The sequence below is a fragment of the Siphateles boraxobius genome, unplaced genomic scaffold (genome assembly GCF_051911475.1).
Source record: "Siphateles boraxobius isolate OS27281-9 unplaced genomic scaffold, OSU_SipBor_1 48, whole genome shotgun sequence".
Taxonomy (NCBI): domain Eukaryota; kingdom Metazoa; phylum Chordata; class Actinopteri; order Cypriniformes; family Leuciscidae; genus Siphateles; species Siphateles boraxobius.
Genome location: NW_027509119.1, coordinates 5,739,984 through 5,767,182, shown reverse-complemented (window position 1 = coordinate 5,767,182; position 27,199 = coordinate 5,739,984). Strand labels below are relative to the sequence as shown.

The following is a 27,199-nucleotide window of genomic DNA, read 5'->3' as shown; positions in this document are numbered from 1 at the left end:
AAGTAATGAACACTTATTTGTGAACAAATGATTATGACTTATAGAAACAGGTTTCATGCAGGTTTGGAACAACACGAGGGTGAGTGGATTTAATTTTTGGGGCATACTATAGCGTTAAGTTTAAAGGGTTTCTTCACAAAATAATGAAAGCATCAGTAATATATACTCTTTAGGTGATCAGACAGAAGCAAAATGCTCAGCTGCAGGGCCTTTAACGGACATTAACAAACACGTGAAACAAGCTGTGGCTCCTTTGCTTGATTGAGCGTCTTTTCCATGTCCATTATCAGCGGTGTAATCTGATGTGGGCAGATAAAGCCCAAAGGCCTTGTTTGTGTGTGTGTGTGCTCTTTGAAGACTGGAGTGTGTCAGGCTTTTTGCTCCGGGGGGTTAGAGGTGGAGCAAGGTGGTACGGCTCTGGTTCAGTTTACACCGCTGTTGCCCTGTGACCTCAAGTAATCAGGGGCCCCTGCGAGGCCAGGTGCACAGCAGACACGGCCCTAGAGCAGAGATAAGGGCCAGAACATTCACTGATAACAACACAGAGCTTCATTTCAATCAAAGCATGGAGAGAGAGAAAGAGAGAGAGGGGGGGGGGGGGGTCCTACAGTCAAAGCCACCACGTAGTGCCTTTTCCATCAGATTTTTGGTATGTCTCTTTAATGGTAATGACTTTGAAATTAAGCACTTTCAATTAAACGAAAACACAGCAGTGACGTAAAGAAGATGCCAGCGTGTAAAATTTGTTTTAAACTGCATTCAGCTGGGCGCGAATTGCACGTTGAATTAAAATGCGTTTTGATAGCATGCCCGCATGGACAAAAGAGCTTCAGTTTGATGCTGGACGCATTCCAGTTGTGGTTAAATATGAGAATGAGTACTGTATATATATGGAGTCGCCATCTTGTGGTCAATGCTGAGGCTTCACGGGTCACGCTGTAGTAAGGAGACATTTATAACACTATTTTAGAATAATAAACTAAAAATAAAAGGCGGAAGGAATGAAAGATATTTTAAATACAGGGGGAATGTGTTTGGCACTGGTCAACACATAACAGAATTAATCAGAGGGACGGTGTGTACACATGCCGCTACTTTAAACAAAGAGTTCATTAGTGAGAAATGTTGATTAAATGCCTGATATTGTTGATGTTGCTTTTCATCAGATTCCTCTGCTGAACACCTGAGTAATAATTGACATTCAAAGTTGCTGGGATAAATAATGTTATCAAATTTTAATTAAAATAATTTTGGTGATAAACAAAAGAAGCTGATATCTTGACGCTTGACAGATTCTTTGAATTCTGTGGTATGGGAATTGAATGTTACATAGAATAGCAGAAGCTATTCATAAAACAAATAATCACTCTAAAAGAAACCAGATTTGTATATTCTCTAAAGGAAATGTAGGCAGTCCTCGTGCAAAACTTGCTGCCACAATATTCAGATGTTCTGGATGGTTGCAACACTCTTACAAAATAAAGGTCCAGCGATTTTGGGTTCCCCAAAGAAGTTTCAGTGAACAGTTCGGCCTGAAACAGAAGTCGCAATCGTCTTTTGACGTATATCTGTCACGGTTGTGGTGATGGCTGAAGAAGAGGCAGAAACAAATGTCTCCAATTCAAACATTTACTGCATTTCCACAAAACAACAAACAGGTACAGGCAGGCAAATGGGCAGAGAGTATATAAACCAAGGTAAAATAGACGTAACATATACAAGAACCGACAAGGACTGACTGAACTGAAGCAAACTAAATACACAAACTAAAAACACAAATCAACAATAACGAGGTGAAGACAGGTGACACAGAAGATGAAGACAGATGGGTAAGTGAGGGAGTGAGTTCAGGTGTGGAGACCAGGAGGATTCTGGGAAGTGTAGTGCCGATGAAGACAGAGTGGTGTAGACGATGACTGTGACATAACACCCCCCTTCAAAAAGGCGCGACCTCGTGCCGTAGAACATCAACAGGGGTGGGCGCCCTGAAGGCTGATTAGGGCGTGGCCTAACAGGGGCAGGAAGCCTCCAGGTTGGAGCAGGCTGTGCAGGGGGCCAAGGCGAAGCAGACCCTTCAGGCGGCAATGGCGGTGAAGACCCATCGGGCGGCCACGGCGAGGACCTATGAGAAATTATTATTATTTTATTATTATTATAAAATAATATTATTATTTTATTATTATTATTTTTTTATTATTATTATTTTTTAAATTATATTATTAATATAATTTATTATTATTATTTTATTATTATTTCTTTATATAATTATTATTATATAAAGAAATTATTGGGGAGAGTGACAGAGTCAGGAAAATGCTCTGGGACAGTCTCTGGCTGGGCAGACGGGACGTGAACAGTCTCTGGCTGGGCAGACGGGATGTGAACAGTCTCTGACTGGGCATACGGGACGTGAACAGTCTCTGGCTGGTTAGACGGGACGTGAACAGTCTCTAGCTGGGCAGACGGGAAGTGAATAGTCTCTGGCTGGGCAGACGGGACGTGAAGAGTCTCTGGCTAGGCAGACGGGACGTGAATAGTCTCTGGCTGGGCAGACGGGACGTGAATAGTCTCTGGCTGGGCAGACGGGATGTGAACAGTCTCTGGCTGGGCAGACGGGACGTGAATAGTCTCTGGCTGGGCAGACGGGACGTGAATAGTCTCTGGCTGGGCAGACGGGACGTGAATAGTCTCTGGCTGGGCAGACGGGATGTGAACAGTCTCTGGCTGGGCAGACGGGACGTGAACAGTCTCTGGCTGGGCAGACGGGACGTGAATAGTCTCTGGCTGGGCAGACGGAAACGTGAACAGTCTCAGGCTCTGAGCTGGATGGGACCAACAGTGAAGGCTTTGCGGTGAAGGCTCTAGGCTGGACGGGATCAGCGGTGGAAGCTCTGGCCTGGCAGGTTGTGTTCCAGATCAGGGATCGACGCTCTCCAGACACCGGATAACGGTTTCCCTCCAGTTCAGTCTGGTGGTGTCTGGGAGGTCGATCTGGTGGTGAAAGGTGGCCCCGATCTGGAACAATGTACACAACCCCTCGGCGTCAAGGGTGCTGTGGATGGCAATGCGGACAAACCCCTTGACGAACGAGAGGAAGTGTTGGCTTTTCTCAGCCAGGACGAGGATTTTTGCCCCGTCGTTCATTGGGCGGTCTGTTGGTCGATCTCACGTGAGTGTCAGGTTGTCCCGGCCTCATGCCGGTGAACATGTCATCAGAGAAAAGTGTTGTGTCCGAAATCGCATACTGTACTACATTTGGTTTAAAACTTACTTTGCGACTGTTAAAAAAGTATGTTCTATATAGAGTGAATGTGAATGTAATCCAGATGTACTACATCTGCCATGTTGTCACTGTCATGTGACCTATGGAGTCAAATACTTCGCTTCACTGACATTCACAAATCCTCTCCTGTAGCATCATGGGATAGGGAAGCCTATATCGAATGCAGACTTCAGAATGTCAACAGAAGTAGTAGGTCATCCGGGAAATAGAAGCTATAGCATAAGTTCTGCCGGGAAGACTCAATTGCTACATCACTTATTACCTTCTCATCTATCCAATTGTGTTCTAATACTGGTGGTATAAAAGACCGGTACTTACACATGTCTGAGTTCGCAGATGCTGACGCTTCCATTCACCTCCATCCTCCCCACCACCACCAGGATGGTCCCTTACTACACCTCCCGGGGGGTCGGCTTCGCCCCTGCCTTCGTCTTCAGGCAGGAAATGCAGAGTCCGGACCCTCGGATTGCGAGCTATGTACGGGGCCTACACTAAAGAACTTTATATTGCTTGCTGGGCTGTCAATAAATATATAATTTTTACACTATTTATTCTCCCAAGTCTTTCTGGTAGAACTACTGTTTTATGAATTCTATGAATTCGGGCATGCCACTTGTCCCACATACTCTTTTTCGCCTACTATTTATATGGAAGTAGGGAAATCTGGACTCAGCGGAAATGTCGTGACAAGAGGGAGGGGAAGTAATTTCAACACTTCATTTCGATGGTTCCTTTTGAACATTGAGTTAACTCTCATTAGAGTATTAGTATACTGTCTGCTTAATATCTGCTAACTCAACAGAATGTGTTAAAGAGACCATCAAAATAAAGTGAAACCAGTTATTTTGATTAAGTATTACAAGGGGACAAAAAAATTGATGTCCATGGATAAATTGTTTATAAAAAATACTGCAATACTCCAACAAAATAATAACTGTCCTTTTGATTTCATGGTGACTTTAAAATTGAATTTTTTTTTGAATGAAGAACATTTTAATAATATAAAGAACGTTTTTACACTATAAAGAACCATTTGTGCATTTGAAAGGTCAAAAGTAAAAACAGCTTATCATCAAGCACCTACAGTAGATATGACCTGAAGCCTCCCTTCAATGTATTCTAGATCTATGGAATTTCAGCAATACTACTCAGTTGGAAAAGTAGTAACACACCTCTCCTCAACACGCCGCAATCTGAATCATAATACATGTCGATAATACAGCATTTAATAGCGGCGCAAAATAAACAAAAAACACATTTGAATACGTCCTCTGAGGTTTTCAGATGTCACAGTGTTACAGTACCATCCGTGGCTGCTGTGTTCTGGCTGAGAACCAGGAAGAGCACTAGTCTCCAGGCAACAGCTGAGGTTTTTGATGTCCAAATGTTTGTGGACTAAATGTCTCTTTAATTCAATTCTGTAATGCAGTGTTTGAAGATATGGATCAATGGCTACGGCCTTTGATGGTCCTCCTGGTACTCAGAGGCATGTCATTGTGACAATCCCACACTGCAGGGACGCAACAAATAAAGCTATGATCATATTCTGCTGCTGATGTTGCTCTAAGAGAGAAAAGAAGGGGGGTTTAATATCCAATTCTTGCCAGAAAAGGATTAGCCACACATGCTATACGACCGACCAGCACGCTGAAAAGGGGAACATCATAGTGTTCTTTTGTGTTGTCCCTATTTCTGAGAGCATGCTATTAGTTTAATGTAAGAGGAGCAAAGTGAAATGTGGCAGACTGAGATTTCCACCTAATGACAGTCCATTCATCAGTGCCACTTTAAATTTATTTAAACATTGAAAGTCGCACTAAGACATACATCACATCAATTTGGCAAGAAATGATTTAATTAAGCAACTTATTTCCATTCATATTCCTGAACCCTCAACAGTGAGTCTCAGAATGAGTTTTCATAAACAAACAGGATCTGTCAAGGCGATCTTAAACTGGGAATAGCTTCTGGCACAACTTATCCATTAAATATGATTAAAACCAGATGTGAGGGCTGATTAGATCAGTGACACAAGGCTACAAAAATGGCACGAAGTGAGTTTTAGCAACTACATTAACCACAGCAGTGGCAAAATGATCATAAAAATGAATTTCTTATGCATGTAATTACAAGTGTTTCATTTACATATTTTAAAAGGAACATATTTCACAAGAAATAAACACAAGAGGATGTGCTTTATTGTGAATATAGTCACGTTTTAAGGGGTACTTCATCATTGGAAAATGGGTTTTCAATAAAAGGTATAAAATATTTTGAAATCAGTTCTACCCGACTAAAGAAAACAGAGAGATAAGTAAGACATGCTGCAGCTGTACAATATAGCATACATGAATTACCGGTTGCAGATGTATCAGTCCTTCCAGAAAAACGCGGAGTTGTTTTGTGATTGTTGCGGGCAAAAATCCTTGATTATGCGGCCCGTTTTCCTAAAAAATGCGACGGAATATGCGGGATATTTATGCAATTATATGCAATGAAATTGCGGGAACTTGCAAAAATTTCGGATACTTGCAAAAACTGCACTATGATGAAAAAGAGAAAAAAAAGTGATTCCCCAACACCCTGTTCTCAGTAGACTACTACCTTAATGTAAAGAGTCATTTCTTATTACTTCCTATGATAAGCAAGCATACTACATCATAGAAAGTGCTGGAATATTTCAGTTCTCATCTTGTTTTATTTCAGACTTAAATAAAAACATCAAACTTACAAAATATTGATGATTCAAACAAGTTCTGTAGCTTTACAAAAGGAATATGCTACAACTTCTGTAAAAATTAATAAATAAAATATAAAAAAATAAAGTGTGCTCCTGTTTTACAGCTTTTCGATGATGTTCACGTCGCGTAATTACGTCACTTCATAACGTTCCCATGGCAACAGGGGGAAATGGCTGCTCTTGTGTGAAGCAAACGCAAAATTTTTCAACTTTCTGCTAAGATATATGTGACTTTTTTGCAACGAAAATGCGGGGATTATGAAATCATGCAAGCCCCGCATAATTTGCCCGGAAATCTGCAATTTATGCGGCGTAAGTGCGGCGTATTTGAAAAAGTGCGGCCCGCGCATAAATATGCGGACTTTGGCTGATTATGCACCAAATCATGCGATCACATAATCGCGTTTTTCTGGAGGGACGGATCTATACAGGTGGAGCTGGGGAAGGTGGAGGGTTTCTGAAAGTGCGCTACAGCAAATTCTAACCAGTATTTAAAGGTTGAGCAGCGAGCTCATTGGCCACTGATACACCAGGAACCAATCAGCTGTGGCCTATAAAGAATGATGTGATTGCAAGCAGATTGAGTTAAGGACCTATCAGCTTGAGCCATCTAGAGTTTCATGACAGAACTGTGTATTTGTCTTCCATTTTGCCAAATATGTAGGAAGACTTCAACACTCATAATGCACTGGGCATGTTGCCACACAAAGCCACGTCCACCAGTCTGCGATGGATAAACGCTTACCAGAGTTAAATACCACCTTACTTTGATAGGAAATACTTCTTAGCAAACTTTTAGACATGGTGTAGACTTGTATTGTTCCCAAGTGCAAGAATTCAAAGAGGGAACGTATAGAGGAGAGAACACGGAGTAGCCAACTTTAGTGATTCAGGATAAGACAAAAACACGGTTTGGAAGATGGATTCATTATGTACAAATTAAACAGTAATGTAACAATGTAACTCATTAAACTAATTTTTTACATTTTGAACATAAAAAGTACCTTTAATCAAGTTACGAAAAATGCTAACTACCTAAACTACATGCCCACAATCTGTTTAATAACTGTTTCATACTAAACTGCTTTCTCGAAGAAGAAAAGTCTGATTGGCTGATAACATGATTTACACATTGAGGCTGTAAAAGTGGATTTGTGTAGAGATGGGTTTACCTGTTTGGCGACATGACTTTTAATGTCTCTGACAAACTCTAGTCCCATTTAGCCACTTGTTAGCAATGCATTTTTTTACGAGGTAAGTAAAAGTAAAAAAAAAAAAAAAATGGAGTACTGATGTATTTTATGTTGTAGGAAGAAAATGTGAGCTTGCATTAACCACATACCCTATTTTAGACATTTAACCAAAAACCCATTCAAAAATCCATTGTCCCCAAATCCAATCTCCCGTCTCAGGACGATGGAACCGGAAATGCTAAATTGTTGACCTACAAAAAGACCATATCCCAGAAGCACTCAACAGAGCCAAGACTTTTAGTAATAAAGGTCTTGTTACACAAGGCTACCTAAATCACCAAACAGAAACTAAACTAACCATTTTATGAAAAAAATAAATAAACACTAGCCCATTGCAATTTCTATTCTACACCAACACAAGCCCTTGCTAATAAAACGTAACATGTAAAATCTTCAAAGCACTCTCTGGTGAGAATAAATGCCAGAGGCATTCTAATAATCCTCTAAAGACACTGCTTAGATGCTGGAATCAATTACTCGTAATGACCAGGATCTTTAGTACAAATCAATACAAGCGCAGATCAGATGCTTGGCCAGTGAGAGTCAAGCATTTAGCAGCTATTTCCGTGGCTCCTCGCCTCATCCCTTTGTATTTGTGAGTAAACAGCGGTTCTGGCTCGGTGAAGCAGAAACGCTCTCATGGTCTTGTTTGATATTATGAAGGGAGGGATCAGAAGGAAACTCAGGGGAAGGTAATTGCAGCGGGCTGCTAATGGTGGGGACACCACAATTCAGGACACCTTCGCGCAGGACGCTCGATTGCACAGGTGTTCTTCTCTGTTATTTCTGCTCTCAAAGGCTCTTCTGTGATGAAGACACACTCACCACTAAATCCCCTACCTCTAGTGATAATGGGGCGGGAGAGAATGCGTCAGAACAAAGGTTTATCGAAAGGCAATTGTTGCAGACTCTCCTAAACACACGTTTCGTATTAAACACCAGCACTTAACACCAGCCAAAGTACATGATAGGGAGAACATTATTTTTTAAAACACTTCATATGCCCGGACCGACTGCAATGCGGGTCTGCAATTTAGTAGCTTCACGAAGTAAAGCCCACCACCCCAGTGCAACTGTAGAGATCTGCTAAGGGATTCTAACATTTTCTTGCAGCAGCTTGTCCTTTATGTTTGTTATTTTGACAAGCTGAACAAATTCTTGTATTTGCTCGGCAACAACAGCAGCGTATCAGATCTCGTCCATCAAAATCAAGCTTTGTATATTATGCTTATAATAAGCTTATGCCCCATGTCAATAAATGCTGTTTAAAATAATTCAATCCAAGAGTTTTCATGACTGAAAGAATTATTATGATGTTTGTGATGAAGGTCAAACTGACCCAAATTGATTTTAATACAATTAAATTCCAAAAATCACACTTATAGTAGATAGTAAAAAGTAGCCATTGCAAATAGTAAAAATTTCGAAACCATTTAAAACGTTACAAAAATATATTACAAAAATAAATCTAAAAACATATGATAATCGAAACTGTTTTAACCATTATTTTGAACATTTTTAAATAAAAATTTCACAAACTGTGACTATACTGTACACAGCTTTAAGAAAAAAGTTACTTTATGTTTATCCTTTTGGAAATTGAACTTTAGGAATACTAATCCTAATTAACTAATTATTTTGTATTTTTAGAGTTTTTATATTTTTTAGTATTTTAGAAAAAGTTGCTGCCTTCAATTTTTAAGTACAATCAACTTGGATTTTTAAGTCATTTCAACCTAAATTACATTTAACTGCCTTCAAAAAATAGTTAAATCTTGTATAACTTATAAAAAAAAGTTGAAAATTGCTTAACTTATTTTGAAGAGTTAAAGCACTGTAAAACATGTTGTCAGAACGTATTGATAATATAATTGCTTACAGTAAATGTATGTGCTTTTTTGCAAATGTAATTGTTTAGTTTTTTTTTTGTTTGTTTTTTTTACTTATTTTTTATTCCTATTGTGTTTTATTCAAGAGATGTGCTGCAAGAGGGAGGGAAGATATTTTGATTCAAAATTAGGAGGGAACATAAATAAATGTTTGAATCTTTAATAATAAAAACTACATATTCCATAAAAATTGTCAAATTTGATTTCATGGTGATTTTAAACCTCTACAATGCAAAGAGAATATCAGCGAAACAATTTAATCTAGCAGACATCTTCATGCATCAATATTCTCCCACAGCCTAATTGTTCTTAATCCATTTTAAAAGAATAAGTTACATTTCTATTATTAGTTGTATCTGCTATCATAAAAAAAATACTTAATATATTTAAATGCATTTGATAGATGAAGCCAAAGAATCCAAAGTAACTCTTTGTTTTTGAAATAAATCTAGCCGACAAACAAAATACATTTACAGTATCACAGTACTGTGCATTATTTCCATATGTCCATTACCATATTCATCATAAAATAGTACATTAATATTATATAAATAGGTCAACGGAATGTGATTGTTAAATATCTTTCAGACTGAATAAATATATATGTATATATATGTATATGCTCAATTTCAAACATAAAAGAAATACGAAAAAAATACAACAGCAATATAATACTGATAAGGATGTGATCTCTGTGTAATGAGCATTTTGGCTTCATTAAATCAAGCCGTTTCGCTGCTTCTCTGTCACTACACATTCCTGTACTTGGTGAAGAGACTGTAGAGAACCCTCAATGTGGACTTGAGGTCACAGTTGACAATATCTGAGGAGACACATAAAAGATCTGAACATGACTGAGGTATGACTGTGTAGATTGTTCATTTCAATAGAAAACATAATCTTTCCTCTCTCACAACATACCTGACACTTCAACTGCTAATGTCAAGTGCTGCTTCTAAAATTAATTAACAGCTAGATTTTCACTCTAGAATAATGCAAAGAATGCAATAAAAACAATGCACTTTAAAGTAAAACCTTTCATTTGACATTGCAATTTATAAGTGTATTAAGTAACATGGTCATGAAAGTATAGTCTCTTTAAGTACCCTACATGTGCATATTCAATACAATTAGGCACACTTGTTCACAAGGGATTCTAAGTGGTTGTTAGGGTGTTGCTAAGTAAAAATAGCCCACACCCACATCAATACCATGTTCTGGTCACTAGCTATATTTTAATCTCTCACCCTGCAATGAGAAATAATAAAGATGCTTGCCTTAGAAATCACCACTAATAATTAACAGCAACACATTTCATGGTGTCAATGTATTTTGCATTAAACCTCATTTAGTAACAGCCGCCCATAAGGCATATTCTCAGTTAGATCATCTGCGCCACATTAACCAGATGTTGTTTAAGCCCTGTGATTACACAGAGGAACTCTGTTGCAGCGAAATGAAAATGCAATTGTAAATGCAGCATGCGATTGAGGCATTACACAAAGCCTTTGAGTAAAGCAACCACAGCACAACTCCAGCCCCATCTGTTGATTAGCTTCTCATTCAAGTAGTTCAACAGCAACAGTAGAGGAGATCAATTCAGCTGATACACATGGCAACTCTTCTTAACTACAATAAACTACTGCAATCAGGCATCATGTCAAGACTGTTCCTTAGAAATCAAGCACAGTGAAGCACATTATTCATTACAAAGATTGCAAGATGTTTAGAGAAAAGTTTAATCTCACCTTCTGGCCTGGGCTTTGGCTTCTCCAAATCGACATCTTGCATCAGTTCAAAGGAAAATGAAACATTGTGCACCTAATATATTACATGTGAAACAATGCTGTGAGTAAGTGACATTGACAAATCAACTATTTTAAAACAAATAGTGGCATTAAAAGACCAAACTGACCTTTTTTTGTTAATTCATTTTACTGGTCTTAGTGTGAACGATTCATTAGTGTATATAATATCTTTAAAGGTACACTATGTCATTTTTGGCCCTCTAGCAGTTAAAAAGACTGCATGCATTTTGCGGAAGAACCTTTCTCACTCGTTGTGACAACTAACCTATGAAACTCCATATACGCGTCAAAGTAGCCACAGCAACTTTACTCTATTGACGGATATGAAGAGATACGCATTGGCGAGTGACGTATGTACGGAATTTCTGGCGAAAGCCATCTTGCTAGGTCTAACAAACTAAACTTATAATATGCCTAGCATAGTGAATCAGGGTAAGACAAAAACACGTTTTGGAAGAAGGATTGATGATGTATTTACATTTTGTTGATTTTGAACAAAAAAGTTACGTATTGTACCTTTAATAACACTGTCCCTCCATTGACAGTCCTGTCCACCAAAATTTTCAAGCTTCAAAAAGTCATTATTAAAGTAATCCATATGAATCAAGCAGTTTCATCCAAGTCTTTTGAAGACTTCTTTTTTGTTTGTTTTTTGTTCACATGTAAACATTGATCAACACATCAGGGAACAACAATCATAGAAATTCACATATAGAAAATGAAAGTGCAAACATTCTTGCCTAAGGTTCAAAATTGCATGACATCCAAGCATGTTTGACCTACCATTAACCATATTTGATGGTTATCTCTATAACTGCTCTATGTACTGTATGTGCATTTATAGAAGACTTAATCAGCACTATTCAAATGAATTACTTTTATAATGCCTTTAAGAACTTTTTGAAGCTTGAAAATTTTGGTGGATCATTAAAATACAGTGCCTCCCAACATTGTTTTCTTGTCCAATAAGACATTTTTACTCAGAATTATGTCTCAAAACAGAGGTCAATAGTAATTTCTATTTATTCCCTTTTTTAATCTTATAATTATTAACTATAGTGTCACAGTAATGTACCTTATGATCAAAATTTTCAGGGATGAGGAAGAAGTTATATAGGGGCACAAAGTATCCTTCTAGGAGTCCCATCAGTAAGACCAGGTACACACCATCTGCAAACTGGACGGGAATCGCAAAACATTAAGATTTCAGTTTTTTGGATATGCACATACATGACTGTCTGTGATATTCTGTGAGTCAGAATCATGTTACCTGCGTTTCCAGCTCCGACACATCCAGATTCAACTTGTTTAAGTGCTTGTTCACAAATGTGTTAAGAGTCTGAAAAAAAGAGAGACCAAAAGTTCCGAGTCCAGTGTGTAAAACCTCTCAAGAAATAGTGTGATGTGACCTTGCCTTTTTCACTACATTCAGCTTATCTGGCGCATGGTCAAAAAGGGTATCAAAGGCGTCTCGCTCTGTTAGAGTAAAATATGACATGATTTGCTCATTTGCAGGGAGGCATTAGAAAACATATACAGTCAAATTTTGAGGTTTAGTACATCACATCAATATGAACGTTTGACAACAATAGTGTCCAAATACTTCTAACAGGTTCATTTTAGATAAGCCCTTTTTTCTAATTCTGCTGCTCTGCATTGCTACTCAAACCACTTTATTTTTTTGTCCTGTCCATTTCAAGCTAAATTTTATATAATATATAATACTATATTAGTGTACTACATATGTAATGTTACTTTAAAGTCCCCCAGAGGTGAAAATCAAGTTTTAATGTTGTTTAATGTGATGTTTTTAATATGCTTTAAGAAAAAACATGTGCAAATTCATAAATCAACACAACTGATGAGTATTTTCTCCTTAAAACTGCAGTGAACCAAAGACAGTCTCAAAACGAGGTATGCAATCACTGGTGTTTCTGACATCACAAACTACCTTCTGACGTCACAAACTAAACAATCAGAGGTGTGTTTCCCAAAAGCATTGTTGTCCAACTATGTTCGCAAGTTCCGTCGTTATCAGCAGTTCAACAAGTCGTGTTTCCCTCGGTTCACATCTCGGTTTCGTATGGTAACCCTCATTCCCCGAGGAGGGAACGGAGACGTAACAAAAGACTGACGAATGGGGATCGCTTGCAAGCCTATCTACTTCGAGTTAAACTAAATGAGCCAATGCACATTGCCATGCGATAATTGCACCAGCTGATGAGCATCGCGGCGGGTAGCATATAATGAGCAGAAGGTACATCGCATCCTTGTTTTTTCCGCTGAGGAGCCGGACCTCTTGGCTGTGACTTGGCTGTAGAGCGGAAGCTCAGCAACTGTGGCGAGAGGACTTACCTTCCCTCACCACGGGAAACTAGGGTTACCATACGTAACCGAGACGTTCCCCTTCGTCAGTCACTATTACGTAAGTCAAGACTGACGGATGGGTATATCTACCAAAACGACACGTCTGCTGGCCCTTCCAGCCCTCCGCTTGAGCCTCCTGGCCTGACTGCAGTGTTGGGCAGAAAGTAGGAGCTCTAAACAGAGAAGCTCAGTCACTGCTGTTCTGCAAGACCCACTCAGTCTGACTTATTGGATAACGCTGGGAAAGTGTGCCCTTGGGGAAGGGAATGCCGTGGAAGCCACATCTTTCACTGTGATTCACTGTGACGGTTACACATGGACTATTCAAGCAGGGTACTACAACATATGGCAGTCTCTGGGGTGGTTCCAGCCTAGTTATAGGTGGAGTTACGGTGGAGCGTTCCACTCGAGCCCGACACTTGCGGCGGCCCGGGAAAGCATAGCCGTGAGCTTTGGGTCTGACTCGGGTAACGCTGGCACACCCAAAGGAGGCAGCGCTCATGATACAGCGATCATGCCCGTCAGCCGGAGTCAAACATTGGCCACATCCAGAAACACATGATCTGAATGGCATCTTGAAAAAGATGCAGACAGACTGTGTTAGCTCTTTCAGAAGTGCTCTGAGGTGCTGAAACGCACAGTGAGATAGCCGCGGCTACACACCAGGAATGCAACCCACTCTCAACGACACGCCTACCGAACCAACAGAGCTGTGAAAATAGCTGTTTATGCTCTTTGAAGAAAGACGCGGAGAGATCGTGACCCTCGCTGTCCATGCCGTCACACCAACACCAGGAATCAGAGATTCTTCTCAGCAGAGACTCGAAGACACAGCAGTAGATCTTTGCAGGAGACAGGAACAGTATACACCATATGGCTCCGAAGCGAAAGACAAGGATACGCAATTATCGCATGCCAATCCCCATTTGTCAGTCTTGACTTACGTAGTAGTGACTGACGAAGGGGAACAATAGTTCTAACACACATTCGCAATCAGCATCGCAAAGTTGTGTGGTTGGAACGACAGCTCTCCACCTGTGGTTAGAAGCATAGTTTCTAGTTTGCATGACATGTGAATTTAATAAATCCTTATCTTGAGCAAAATAAGCAAGCTGACATTCAGTACAACCTGTGTCTTTTATTTAGAATACATACAAATGTAATTTACGTCTTACATCTAGATTTAAAGTACCGATTTTGAAGAGTGCGCATGTGTGAACGTACTCTACTATGTAAAACCGAGCCTATGATTGAATCTGGAAATAAAGAAAAATAATAAGAAAAATTAGAAATACTCCTCAGATGCCATGTCTGTAATTTATATCAACACATCTAGCGTTAATTCGATCTCAAACAGTTTCATTAAAAGAAGTTATTACTCCACCACGTGCTTGATGTCATAAACCAACGTGGTTGAATGGCCACTTTGCGACAGTATGGTTTGGGGAAACAGTCATGATTAGCTAGTTAATTTCTTTAATGATGCATCGTACTATGGTAGTTAAGCAGCGAGTAACGTCGTTGTAAGGGAAACGCACCCCAGGTCAATGTGTGATCGTCATTGAGTGGATCTCTGAGCTGGTGTGAGTGAGTGGAGGCGGGGCTAATTTGCATATTCATAGAACCCCGTATACTAAATGAGGAAAGGGTGTAGAGTTACATTCAAGATTTTTTAAGGCATGAAGACTTTTTTCAAGAAAAAGATCAAAGATGAGTTTTAAGGGATAAAATTATTGACTACAGGGGGACTTTAAATTATACATGTCACAGTGTCTGGTTTGTGTTCCCTGGGTTGTCACTAGAGGTCCTCGTTCTCATGGTGTCTTTCACGTTTGACTTCAATTCCCAGCATTCTGTCTATCACTCATCAGTTCATTCTCCTGTTCCTGAGCCGGAGCCAGTGTCTGCTGTTCCTGAGCCGTAGCCAATGTCTGCTGTTCCTGAGCCGGAGCCAGTGTCTGCTGTACCTGAGCCGGAGCCAGTGTCTGCTGTTCCTGATCCGGAGCAAGTGTCTGCTGTTCCTGAGCCGACGTCTGTTCCTGAACCAATGTTTGTTTCTGTGTTTGTGTCTGTCCTTGTGGCTGTTACTGTTCTGGTGTCTGTTCCTGAGCCGGTGTCTGTTCCTGAGCCGGTGTCTGTTCCTGAGCCGGTGTCTGTTCCTGAGCCGGGTTCTGTTCCTGTGCTTTGGCCGCCCGAGTGGTCGCCTTCGCCCTGGTCGTCACCGCCATGGCCACCCGAAGGGTCTGCACCGCCCTGGCCACCCGATGGGTCTTCACCGCCCTGGCCGCCCGAGGGGTCGTCTCCGCTCTGGCCACCCAAGGGGACGACACCGCCCTGGTCGTCACCGCCATGGCCACCGATGGGTCTTCACCGCCCTGGCCGCCCGATGGGTCGTCTGCTTCGCCCTGGCCGCCCGATGGGTCGTCTGCTTCGCCCTGGCCGCCCGATGGGTCGTCTGCTTCGCCCTGGCCGCCGGCTAAACCATCACCCCCTATTTCTGTTCCCTTCCATGGACCTGGCCCCCCATCCCTCCCCCTGATCCTCCACCATTCCACCTCCCTCCTGGACTCTTGTTTGGTTTGTTTTTTGTGGGTTTTGGAGCGTCTGGTAGCCGCTCTGTAGAGGGGGGATTATGTCACAGTGTCTGGTTTGTGTTCCCTGGGTTGTCACTAGAGGTCCTCGTTCTCACGGTGTCTTTCACGTTTGACTTCAATTCCCAGCATTCTGTCTATCACTCATCAGTTCATTGCACTCAGCTGTTTCCCATCACCTTGTTAGTTCTGTGTGTATATATACCCTGTCTGTTTTAGTGTTTATCACGGAGTCGTTGTTATTCATCACACCACTTCTGGGGTCTGTTTCTGCTTTGTGCTCGTTTGTTTATTGTTTTAAGTTTTTGGATCGTGTATTTGGTTTATGACCCCTGCCTGGACTGGTTGATGAGTTTTGGAATTCCCTTAATAAATACTGCACTATTGGATTTTACCTTCTCTTCGTGAGTGTGGATCGTGACAATACATTTTTGTTTACACCTTAAATAATTTTTCTATTAAAAAATGTCTCATTTCATTAGAAAATAAAATCTATTTAAAAAATCTATCTATCTAATACAGATGCATTCATACATTGTTCAAAATGTTATTAAGACCACTGTAAATACATTTCAATATAAGCAAACATAATAATACACACCATATCTTCCAGACAATGCCCTATGGGGAAAGAAAAAAATGGTTATCATTTCAATAATAATTTGAGCAACAAAAGAGACCCACAATCTATTTATCTTTGACTGTTAGGGTTTTACACAAACAGCCACTAAATGGCAATATAACAAGCAAAATCAGAGGGTCGTATCAAGAGTGCCAGGATGAAAGGCAAACAAAAAGATTAGCGGGGAAGGGGATGCTTCGGTCCCAGGAGCGGGCCGATCAAACAGAACTGGGTTCCAGGATATTGGCCTAGTGGACGTGTGCCCAGCAGGGGCTCCACAGTCAGTTCTGCCGGGGCAGAGGCATGTCTCAGCAGCTGCTGCCCGAGGAGCTGCTCTCTGCCTTATCTCGAGCCCGCTGGACCACTGATAATCAGCAGCAGCAGAGGAGAACTGGCAGGGCAACAGCCCTGCTGCTCAAACTCTACAACCACTGCAAATCACACGCACACACACACACTGCTACATGACTCTCATGTCACTGCATGATAAAGATCACGTCAGGTTAATTTATATAAAACTTTATACAGTAGATTGCTTTAAAGCAGCAGCTTTACAGTATTAAATATGAAAAACAGGGTCAGTGACTTACGTCAGTGATTTTCTACTATAAACCGGCTCTCCAGTGTGTTTATGTTTTCATTCACAGACATCGGGACCTCGATGTGGATCAGACTCTCAGCTGATCCACGTCTACCTATAGGAATATGACGCCTATAACAGCATACATAAGCTCCTTCAGTATTATCAGCTCTATCGCTTTTCTCAGGAGCTATTTACCCTCCTCCCTCCCCAGCTCCACCTCTCGTCAGTCAGTATGGCATTCCCCTTTGAATCAGACTAGATTCTCGAATTATGTTGTACATTAAAATATTGAATTAATGACATCTGCAATACATTCATGTTGGTTCGGATCTGTTAACCCTAATGGGGGTTATTGCTGCTCTCCCTGCTCTTATCCATGCTAGGCTGTTCTTGCCTTGAACAGAACCATACTTCCAATCCAAACTGTATGCTAATTGTCAATCGCATTTGACGAAAGTGGTCCTGACAGAACTTAGTGTTGGCCTGATTTTGTTCGAAAATGCCGTCACACAGGTTCGTTCTGCGATTTCGCTTTAAGTATATTTTAGCATTATAAATGCATTTATAGCATATAAAGGTTTTTTTTTTATAGATCAACATCAGTGCATTATCATAAACAAAGAATAAAGACTAGCCTATTTTATAGTAGAATTTAATAATCTTGGTTAATGTTTATAAAATATATTGTTGGTCACTATTAGTTCAGTGCATTTCCTAATGCTAACTATTGTGTTAATGTTAATATGTCTTACTGTAAAGTGGTACTCTTTTATTTGCTAGGCCTGTTATGAATTAAAAATAAAAACATACTCTATGATGCCTGTAATTTCCTCCTGAATCTGCCGAGACTGAAGTATTCCCTCTCGTTTCTGTTGGGATAGAGAAACATTTCACTAAATAATATAAAAAGCAAGGGAAAGTTTATAATCTTTATCAGAAATTCACCATGGCAAACAAAGCTTTTGCTATTGTGATTACTGTAACATCACAATAAAACAAGATAGCAATTTAAAACAGTATTACTATGGTAAGTTTATGGTCAAAGGTTATTTAAAAAATGTGATATTTATAATCATTGTAGCTCATTCATGAAACACCAAACAGAATGAATATTTAGTCTAGTATAGTCTAGTATAATTATTCAGTCAATAAGTCAATTGCCATACTGCGACAATATGGATTTATGAACATTTACACAGAACTTTTACAAAGGTTGTTTCTCATATTTTCATTCAGGTCTATTGTGACAAGACCCTTAAATGTGAGTAAAACAATATAGCAACTGAGATGCTTAAAGCATTTAAGTTATGAACGGAGAAATAAAAGCACCTGGACCACGACTACTTGAATGGACACGTGTTCTGGCAGTCTGATTGGGGCCCGGAAATGCTGAGAAAGAGCCACCAGCAGGTGAAGAATGGCCACAATGTTCTTCGCATGAACCGCTGAGAAAAACACAACAGAATAAACAGCAGAAGCAACATCAGGAGGGATCTAATGCTTTCAAAAACTAGCTTGCTATTGCTAGCCGTTCCTTAATTGCCTACCCTACCTTTAAGCAGAATCAATGAAAATACCCAGTGACCACAATTGGTGTTAAAAAGAATAAAACTAACTGTTCTTGTAGCAATAATGCAAAGACAGCTGAGTGATGAACAGTAATGAACAGTATACTATTGCATGCTTAATAGAAAGGAGGCCAAAGCTACAGTACATACAGTCAACATTCCATTTAATGTTCCTGGAGGAAACTTTGAGTGTGTCATTGATCTTTTCCAGAACAGTCTGCAGCTTCTGTTTCTGAGCGATCTCACACTGAGTCATCTCAGCCACATTCAGCTTCTCTCCCTCCAGTTTCTCTGGGAATAAATACACAATACAATACTGGGTCTTAATTTGAACAACAATATAGGCTCTTTTCCAGAACAGATTCCTCACCGAAAAGTTTTTGGAGAACCTGCCCATCATAGAGGTCTTCAGCTAGATCCTTAACAATGATTCTCTCTCCCACCAACACGTCATTGATCCAATCAAGGAGCACCTATCAAGAAATACCGGAGAAGTGGGATCTTTGAAAAATGACCTATTGAATATGCATGTTAATAGACTACCGTACCGCAAACTACCCTTGCGAGTTGCAATCATCCATGCATCCCAAAGTAGCATGGGATTCTGTTATTAGTAAGTGAATGTCTTCAAATAATGTTTTACATTATTCTAAGGATGAAATACAATTATAAATATACACACTGTACTTTGATTTATTTTTTATATATAATTTATGCTGTGAATACCAATGTGATCTTTTAAGACTTTGATGTACACTGTAAAATGAAAAGTCTTTATTGGCATCAATGGTTCCATAAAGGACCTTTAACGTCCATGGAATCTTTCCGTTACGCAAAATTCTTTATAGTTCTAAATTGGTTATTTTAAGAACTTTTCATCTTTTGTTTTTTTGGGGGAACCAAAAATGGTTCTTTTATGGCATAAAATTAGATCAGGATTTGAACATGAGTCTCTTAGCATGATAGATGACAACTGTCCCACTAGACTAACTTGTTTCACTTGAGAGTTGTAAGTCAAGAAAGTGAACGAAAAAGGCCAAAACTCACGAAGAGAAACGGTTGATTTACCTTCATCAGTTCTTGGAGTTTGGGATCATTCCTTGAGTTGGGATCAACCATGGTACGGACTTCATTCTCGTCTTTTGAGAGAAAAGGGAAATACGGCAGCTTTTAGAGGCTTACAGAGGCTGTGTGGTTGAACTAAATTAGTAATGTTGAGAAATTTTACCAAGCATGGTGTCTTCAGGGTCCAGCTCAAAGGGTGTGGGGCTGAGGGGCAGATTGATCGCATTCATACCCTCCTCCTGCAGATCAGACACTATGAAAACAAATTTCATCACAACACATGAAATAAAAAGATTTTCTCTTGAACCACTTCATGCTTCATGTCATGAAAAACTGAATTTGTCTTCACAAGATCTCAATGTACGATGAAATATACAGTACGTTTTTAGAACTCTGAACTCAAGACCTTTCATTGAAGCTGAACCTCTGCAACTTTCTGATGTCAAACAGATTACTAAATTAACATCTTTATGTCAGCCAAGCCTCGTCCGTTTATAAACTTGGTCCATTAGTCACAGCCAGGTAAAAAAATAAAGAAAAAAGGTGAAGCAAAATTAAGTCTTGTTATTGAAAAATCATCAGTGTTTTGATGCAAGAAACCTTGAGTAGCTTAATATTTTCGCTCAAACTAGTATAATATTGTATGATATGACCTCATAAATTGTAGCATCATCTAGCAGCAATACTCAAAGAACAGGCAGAGCTGAACACACAGCTCTTTTTAAGCTGTGCCTCTCATCACTGGAGGTCAGTTATGCAGTATTAGCCTCACTGGGGAGGGGGCTACTCAAAGGCTCTCATTTAATGCTATGCATTCATCCCTGAACACGTTCAGATTAACAAAAGAACTACAATTCAGACCTTCAATCAATACAGCAATATTTGCCAAAATGAAGAATGTTCAGAAACCAGTACAAAATACCTAAAATCCGATTTCAACATTATGTTTAAGGTGAGGAGTGTATTTTTTATTAAATATTCTATAGAATTTTAACATTAAAAAAATGTCTAGCATTATTTTCTTATAGCCTAAATCCAACATGTTTTGTTGATCCTGAAAAATCAACTGTCTGTTTTATTTTTTTATTCACTTTGGTACTATTTTCACAAGTAAGATGTACATTTTCAAAACTCTTAGTGCTAATATCACAACAGGTCATCAAATGTGCACCTTTTTTTCAAACATTTCATCATGTTTTCAATTGTGTTAGTACAATACACAAAATCACAAAGAATCCTTTTCACAACACAAAATAAGTGTTTCATCTACATAAATGTTTCATTCACAGCAACTGCCTTTCATAAAGCTTTTATAATCACACTTTTGATTTGCATCTCTTCTTGTTCAGTTTAATACATTTGTCTATTATTTAATCCAACTGATCTTAATGGTTAATCAATTAATTTGGTACACCTATAGATTTCTATAGATATTGATTCTATATACAGTTTCTATAGAACTTGTTTGCAATTTCCGATATGGATAACCAAATGTAATGAATTATTTTTACGTAAGTGGTTTTATAGATAATAACCACCACTATGTTCAAAGTGTGTGTACACGCATGTGTGTGTGTCTGTGTGTGAGAGAGATACAGAGAAATTTGAAATTTGTGAAAACACTGTAAAGCAGAATAGAGTATAAGGGAGAGGAAACAGTCAATGACTGTAAAACATCAGATTGATTAGAAATGCATCAGTAGAAGCGAGAAAGATGGCATTAAATACAGCATTTTACATTACAGTATGTATGCCATGTGATACTGTAAACAGATGAGCATGGTAGAGACTGCCACATTACTGTAACTCAACCTTCATCTGTAAAGGTCCACTACAGTATAGATTCAGTCAAATGGTATAGAGTGAAATCATTTACTGTATTACCAGCAAACTCTGTTCTAGCACAGATCCTCATGGCTGTGTCATACTTCATCATAGCTTTTGATAACACACTGCAGGTACTACTACAAACATTATGGATTAAATTACATAAATTAGGTAATGCACATGTATGTTGTAATGTGGCAACTGTATTACTGTAGTTATTTCAGGAACAAGGGTGATTTGAAACATGTGTCTTGCATTGTTTGCTGTTGAATGAACTGATTGTAAATTGAAAGAAGATCATACTGTTGTGTTTCTGTGATTAAACCAAAAGTTCTCATTACATATTACAATAATCTTGTGTTTGAAACAATGATTATGTGGACTGAAAAGTGTATAACTGTAATGAAAGCATGGGATCATGTTTTGAAAGAATGACTAGCTGTGTTACAGGAGTGATCACTTTGGATTTTTGTACTAAGAGTTTTGAAAATGTACACCTTACTTGAGAAAACTGTAACAAAGAGAATAAAAAAAAACTGTAAGCCTAACCCTATCCCACCCCTAAACCCAACCCTACAATGAATCAATGAATTAATGAATGAATTTATAAATGAATGAAGGAACGAAGAAATGAATGAATGAACAAACAAACAAATAAAGTAATAAATGGATGATTGAATTAATTAACGAACGAACGAACGAATGAATGAATGGTTGAATGAATGAATGAAGAAAAGAATGAACAGACTAATGAACAAATTAACGAACGGATGAATGAATGAATGAACAAACAAATAAATGAATGAATGATTGAATGAACAAATGAATGAATGAGCGAATTAATGAACAAATGAATGAAGGAAAGAATGAACGGACAAATGAACAAACGAATGAATGAACGAATGAATAAATGAATGTAGGAGTGAATGAATGAACGAAAGAATGAATGAACGGACTAATGAACAATAGAACGAATTAATGAAAGAATAAAAGAACTGTGGAAGAAATTTAATATGTTCTATACGTTTCCATTTTCTTATATTCATAGAATCTTAGAAACATGATGGTAATTAGATTAAGGTAATAAAATGCACGAGAATTGCATGTGAAGTCCCATGATTCTCTGCTACATTGATAGAACAATGAACTGTTACTAAAACCTTGTATACGTGACTTGACAAAAAGTAATGTGTGGCTGATGTGTATGACCGAGACAAAGGGCCTCCACTGTAAGATAAGCAAATCCAACGAAGTGTTAGTTATGGCAAACACACATCTTCATTTGGCCTAGAGAAACAACCTTGGGGAAGGAACAACTATAAAGAAGGAAGGATGCCGTCCTCACATTGTCACACTCTGCAGACACTCTGTGTGACTGTATGACTGCTGACCTTTCCTCGCAAGGGAATGCATAATCTTTAAAGACAATTGGTACATGTTTGTCTCTTATTCAGAGATGGACAGTTGTATGCCACTACAGAACGAATGAATGAACGAATTAATGAATGAATGAATAAATAAATGAATGAACGAATAAACAAATGAATAAACAAATGAACGAACGAATCAATTAATGAATAATTGAATGAATGGATGAATGGATGAACGAATTAACTAACTAACTAACTAACTAACTAACTAACTAACGAATGAATGAATGAATGAATGAATGAACGAATGAGGCATTTATACAGTGCTTTACAATGCACTACTGTTAACACTTCACAATCATGTCAGGGTTTTCTCCTCACGCACCAGTGTTCAGTATTTAAAGGTATGATACACTGCACCAGTGCGCTCACACACACACACACACACACACACACACACCAGCTATAGCTGGAGAGGAGAGAGAGTGATAGGGCCATGGCTATAATGGATGGGGATTATTCAGAGGCCATGATTGATAGGAGCCAATGGAGGGAATCTGTCCAGGACACCGGGGTTACACCTCTAATCTTTACAAGAAGTGCAATGGGACTTTTAATGACCACAGTGAGTTAGGACCTCGGTTTAACATCTCATCCGAAGGAGGGAGGTGAAGAACACTGATGTAGAAGCACCTAACTGGATGAAAGCCTACATTTGACATAAACAGTAAACTTATCCCTCAAATCTGATTGGTTGATTACTGTATGATCTGACTGTATATCTCTTAATTCTGACTTTATATCTCACAATTATGACTTTATATCTCGCAATTCTTTATGGCCGTTTCTCAAAACCAAGAATGCAAAGAACGGACTTGTGTTCTTGGGGAGAACGCTCTTGCTAGTTGTTCTTGGAAGAATGAACTTACAAGGTGACGAGCACACAGAACGCTGCTGACAGTTTGAGGCGATGTGTTCTTGTTGGTATTGCGCAATACCCCCGCACAGCGCCGTCTTCAGTACCCAAACATAACAAGAATTATTGATGATAACAGCCAGGTTTTTAGCATGACAGTTGGCTCGCTAGCTACACCCGCGTGCGCGTATGGAGATTCTTCACTACCGAAAATGTTTGAGCATATTTTCGATTCGCCATAAATTTTCGTAAAAATGGCAATATTTGAAATCTACACAGTAGATTTCTCGCATCAAATGCTCTCAGAAGTGAATTTAGTAATGAAATAGCATACGAAATTGTAGAAAAACGACTTACTGTTGTTCTGCCTTTCTGATCCCCGCTCCTTCCTTGAATGCCAAAATGAATGCTGGGATATTTCTGCCGTCAAGTTTACACAAGTTACCAACCGAAGCATCCTCGGTAAAATGGGCGTGTCAAGAACACTTCCGGGATTTTTAACCGTTCTTGCCAAAATGCAAACTTGTGTATTGAGACAGTACTTGGGCAGCGACTGATGACGTTTCACAAGTCCACAAGAACACAAGTACAGACAAGAACGCATATTGAGAAACGGCCTAGATCTCGCAATTCTGTCTTTATATCTCGCAATTCTAACTTTATATCTCGCAATTCTGACTTTATATCTCGCAATTCTGACTTTATATCTCGCAATTCTGTCTTTATATCTCGCAATTCTGTATTTATATCTCGCAATTCTGACTTTATATCTCGCAATTCTGACTTTATATTTCGCAATTCTGACTTTATATCTCGCAATTGTAACTTTATATCACGCAATTCTGACTTTATATCTCCCAATTCTGACTTTATATCTCCCAATTCTTACTTTATATCTCCCAATTCTTACTTTATATCTCCCAATTCTTACTTTATATCTCGCAATTCTGACTTTATATCACGCAATTCTGACTTTATAATTCCCAATTCTCATTCTATATCTTGCAATTGCAACTTTATATCTCGCAATTCTGACTTTATATCACGCAATTCTGACTTTATATCTCGCAATTCTGATTCTATATCTTGCAATTGCAACTTTATATCTCGCAATTCTGACTTTATATCTCGCAATTGCGACTTTATATCTCTCAGGTCGGACTTTAGATCTTGCAGTTCTGACTTTATTTCTCGAATTGGAAGATGTAAACTCGCAATTGTGAGAAAAAAAAGGTCAGAATTGTGAGATAAAAAGTCGCAAATATATTTTAAATAGTTTTGTTCCGTGGCGGAAACAAGTTTTCATAATTATCTGCTAGTAGTTTTTTTGTTAAATATTTTGAAGATTTGAAGTACACATCAGGTGCACATTCTACACAATTAAGCACACCTCTTTTTCACAAGGGATTGCAATTCGCTCTATGACATGAAAATGCCGTCAATGGGGAATTGCTATCATTAGTTAGCTTGCTACTGTTATAGTGAACATTGGACGTGTAACTCTCAAACCTATTAACAGATTAGTGTTAGTTAATGCTTATAGATTAAGCCTCTGAATCTTGCTGTTCCATTGAATCCCTCATTTAATTGACCCTGTCTGCCATCCTGTGAATCAGCACATGGTGTCTCAAGCAGGTGATCTTCTATACGCCCTCTCTGTCTCCATCTGCCCAGTGGCCCGTCGATACTGGCCGATCACTAAAGCAATGCTGGAGCACATCTCTGTGAGAGGCAGTCCAGAAGAAGAATCGGTACAGATCCCTAGAGATATCGACATCCTGTTTTTAATCAACGCCGAATCCAGCCATCACCGCTGCTTCTAACAGCGGAGGGCAAGGAGAAGCAACTTCCCAATGAACTCACAGGTTTAGGACTTATTCATAACAGCAGATTTACAGCTTGTAAATTAACTTTTGACAAGATTTTTCATTTCTCTCGGGGTGCCAGATGGTACTTCCTGTTGTGGCTTGCGGTTCTTTCTCTCAGTGAAAATCTAAACCCACAAATAAACATACCAGCTAACTAAATATGTCTCTGCCACATGGGCAGATATATTCATATACATATATGAATGTCAAAGGATCTGCAGTGACATTCTGAATGAGCAATGGATGTCAGCACACTCAGAAACTAATGAAATACTCAAACAATAAATTCTTCAAGTTTTTTTCTTCTTATGTTCGGATCACAGATTTTTTAGGAAAAATTAAGAAAACCAATATGTTGTTATAACATAATTATGAAACATTTCTGAAAGTGTACTGATTATACTCACAACATAATTTGGTTACTTTTTATTTTAAGGTTTCCTTTTTACAGTGCGTAATTATACATTTAAGTACTGAGTAATAATAATCAGCTACATGTACTTACTAAAGGGTTAGGGTATAAATGGTTTATGGTTAGTTACATGTAATTATGCCAATTATAGATATTACTACAGTAACATGTAACATGAGTAACAAGAACACTGTAAAATAAAGTGTTACCCAGAATTCTAAATGTGAAAATATTTTCTCATGCACATCCTTTACATATTTACCCAAAATCTCACAATAAGTATTTAAAACAGCCACTTCTCTTCCTTATATGGTCACAGCAGAGACGGCAGCCTTTTGTAAACACTCACATTGTTAAGTTTATATCAACAACAGTGTAATAGCCTACCTACAATTGACATGGTCAAAACTAAACAAGTAACATGACGAAAGAAAGAAAGAAAAAAGAAAGAAAGAAAGAAAGAAAGAAAGAAAGAAAGAAAGAAAGAAAGAAAGATTTTAAAATATCTTAACCTATGTTAAACTCGTATTATTGTATAATTTCTATAGGCCTATTATAAGATTGCACTACTGCATTACGTAACACTGTAAAAAATAAAATGAAACAAACATAGTGCAGGTGTTCATAACTATAGCAGACAGATCAATGCCTTAACATCAGTGAGCTTTAGAGAGCAGAGAGATTTATTTGACATGCATCAAATATAGGAGAGCCTAATATTAGAGACAGTGGCTATCCATGCCGGTTAAGTTGAATTCACACCTTCTTTTGCCTTTTTTCTTCTTGCTAAAGTTCCACCAAGTTTTCCAAGAAAAGACTCATCTTTTTTCCTGGAGGAAGGCGACTTCGGAGTGGGAGATTTCGGCGAGGAAGGTGATTTCTGCGGTGAAGAAGCCATTTGATAAGCAATACAGCAAATGTGCCTCTTAGACGTATCTAGACAGTTGTGGAGAATTATTGAATTCCACTGAACGGAAGCGGAATTCCAAACATTAGTGTAATGACTCTCTCTTGCTTCCCTGCAGCGCGAGCGCGTT

At 38.8% G+C, this 27,199-nt stretch overlaps 1 protein-coding gene across 2 annotated transcripts; it reads right to left on the bottom strand.

Annotated features, from left to right (window-relative positions):
- Nucleotides 1-288: 288 nt before the first annotated feature.
- Nucleotides 289-27,199, bottom strand: parvab (parvin, alpha b). Of its 2 annotated transcripts, XM_077201752.1 has the most exons (13): nt 26,925-27,199; nt 19,933-20,022; nt 19,773-19,843; nt 19,075-19,177; nt 18,855-18,995; nt 18,466-18,581; nt 17,947-18,005; nt 16,533-16,552; nt 12,388-12,449; nt 12,244-12,312; nt 12,049-12,150; nt 10,914-10,986; nt 9,310-9,988 (listed from the first exon to the last, which is right to left on the bottom strand). In XM_077201752.1, exons 1-13 carry the CDS (start codon nt 27,058-27,060, stop codon nt 9,915-9,917), a joined length of 1,116 nt encoding a protein of 371 aa, XP_077057867.1. In that variant the 5' UTR covers nt 27,061-27,199; the 3' UTR covers nt 9,310-9,914. The 2 variants fall into 2 exon arrangements, with proteins under 2 accessions (XP_077057868.1, XP_077057867.1); XM_077201753.1 differs by lacking the exons at nt 9,310-9,988; nt 10,914-10,986 and adding an exon at nt 289-500.

Bases quoted from the DNA above. Each gene is read 5' to 3' on its own strand.
- parvab (XM_077201752.1), bottom strand. From the start codon at position 27,060: ATGGCTTCTTCACCGCAGAAATCACCTTCCTCGCCGAAATCTCCCACT. The intron at 19,178-19,772 runs GTAAATCAACCG...ATTTCTTGATAG, and splicing joins AACTCCAAGAACTGATGAAG to GTGCTCCTTGATTGGATCAA. The intron at 18,996-19,074 runs GTGAGGAATCTG...ATTTATTCCCAG, and splicing joins GGTTCTCCAAAAACTTTTCG to AGAAACTGGAGGGAGAGAAG.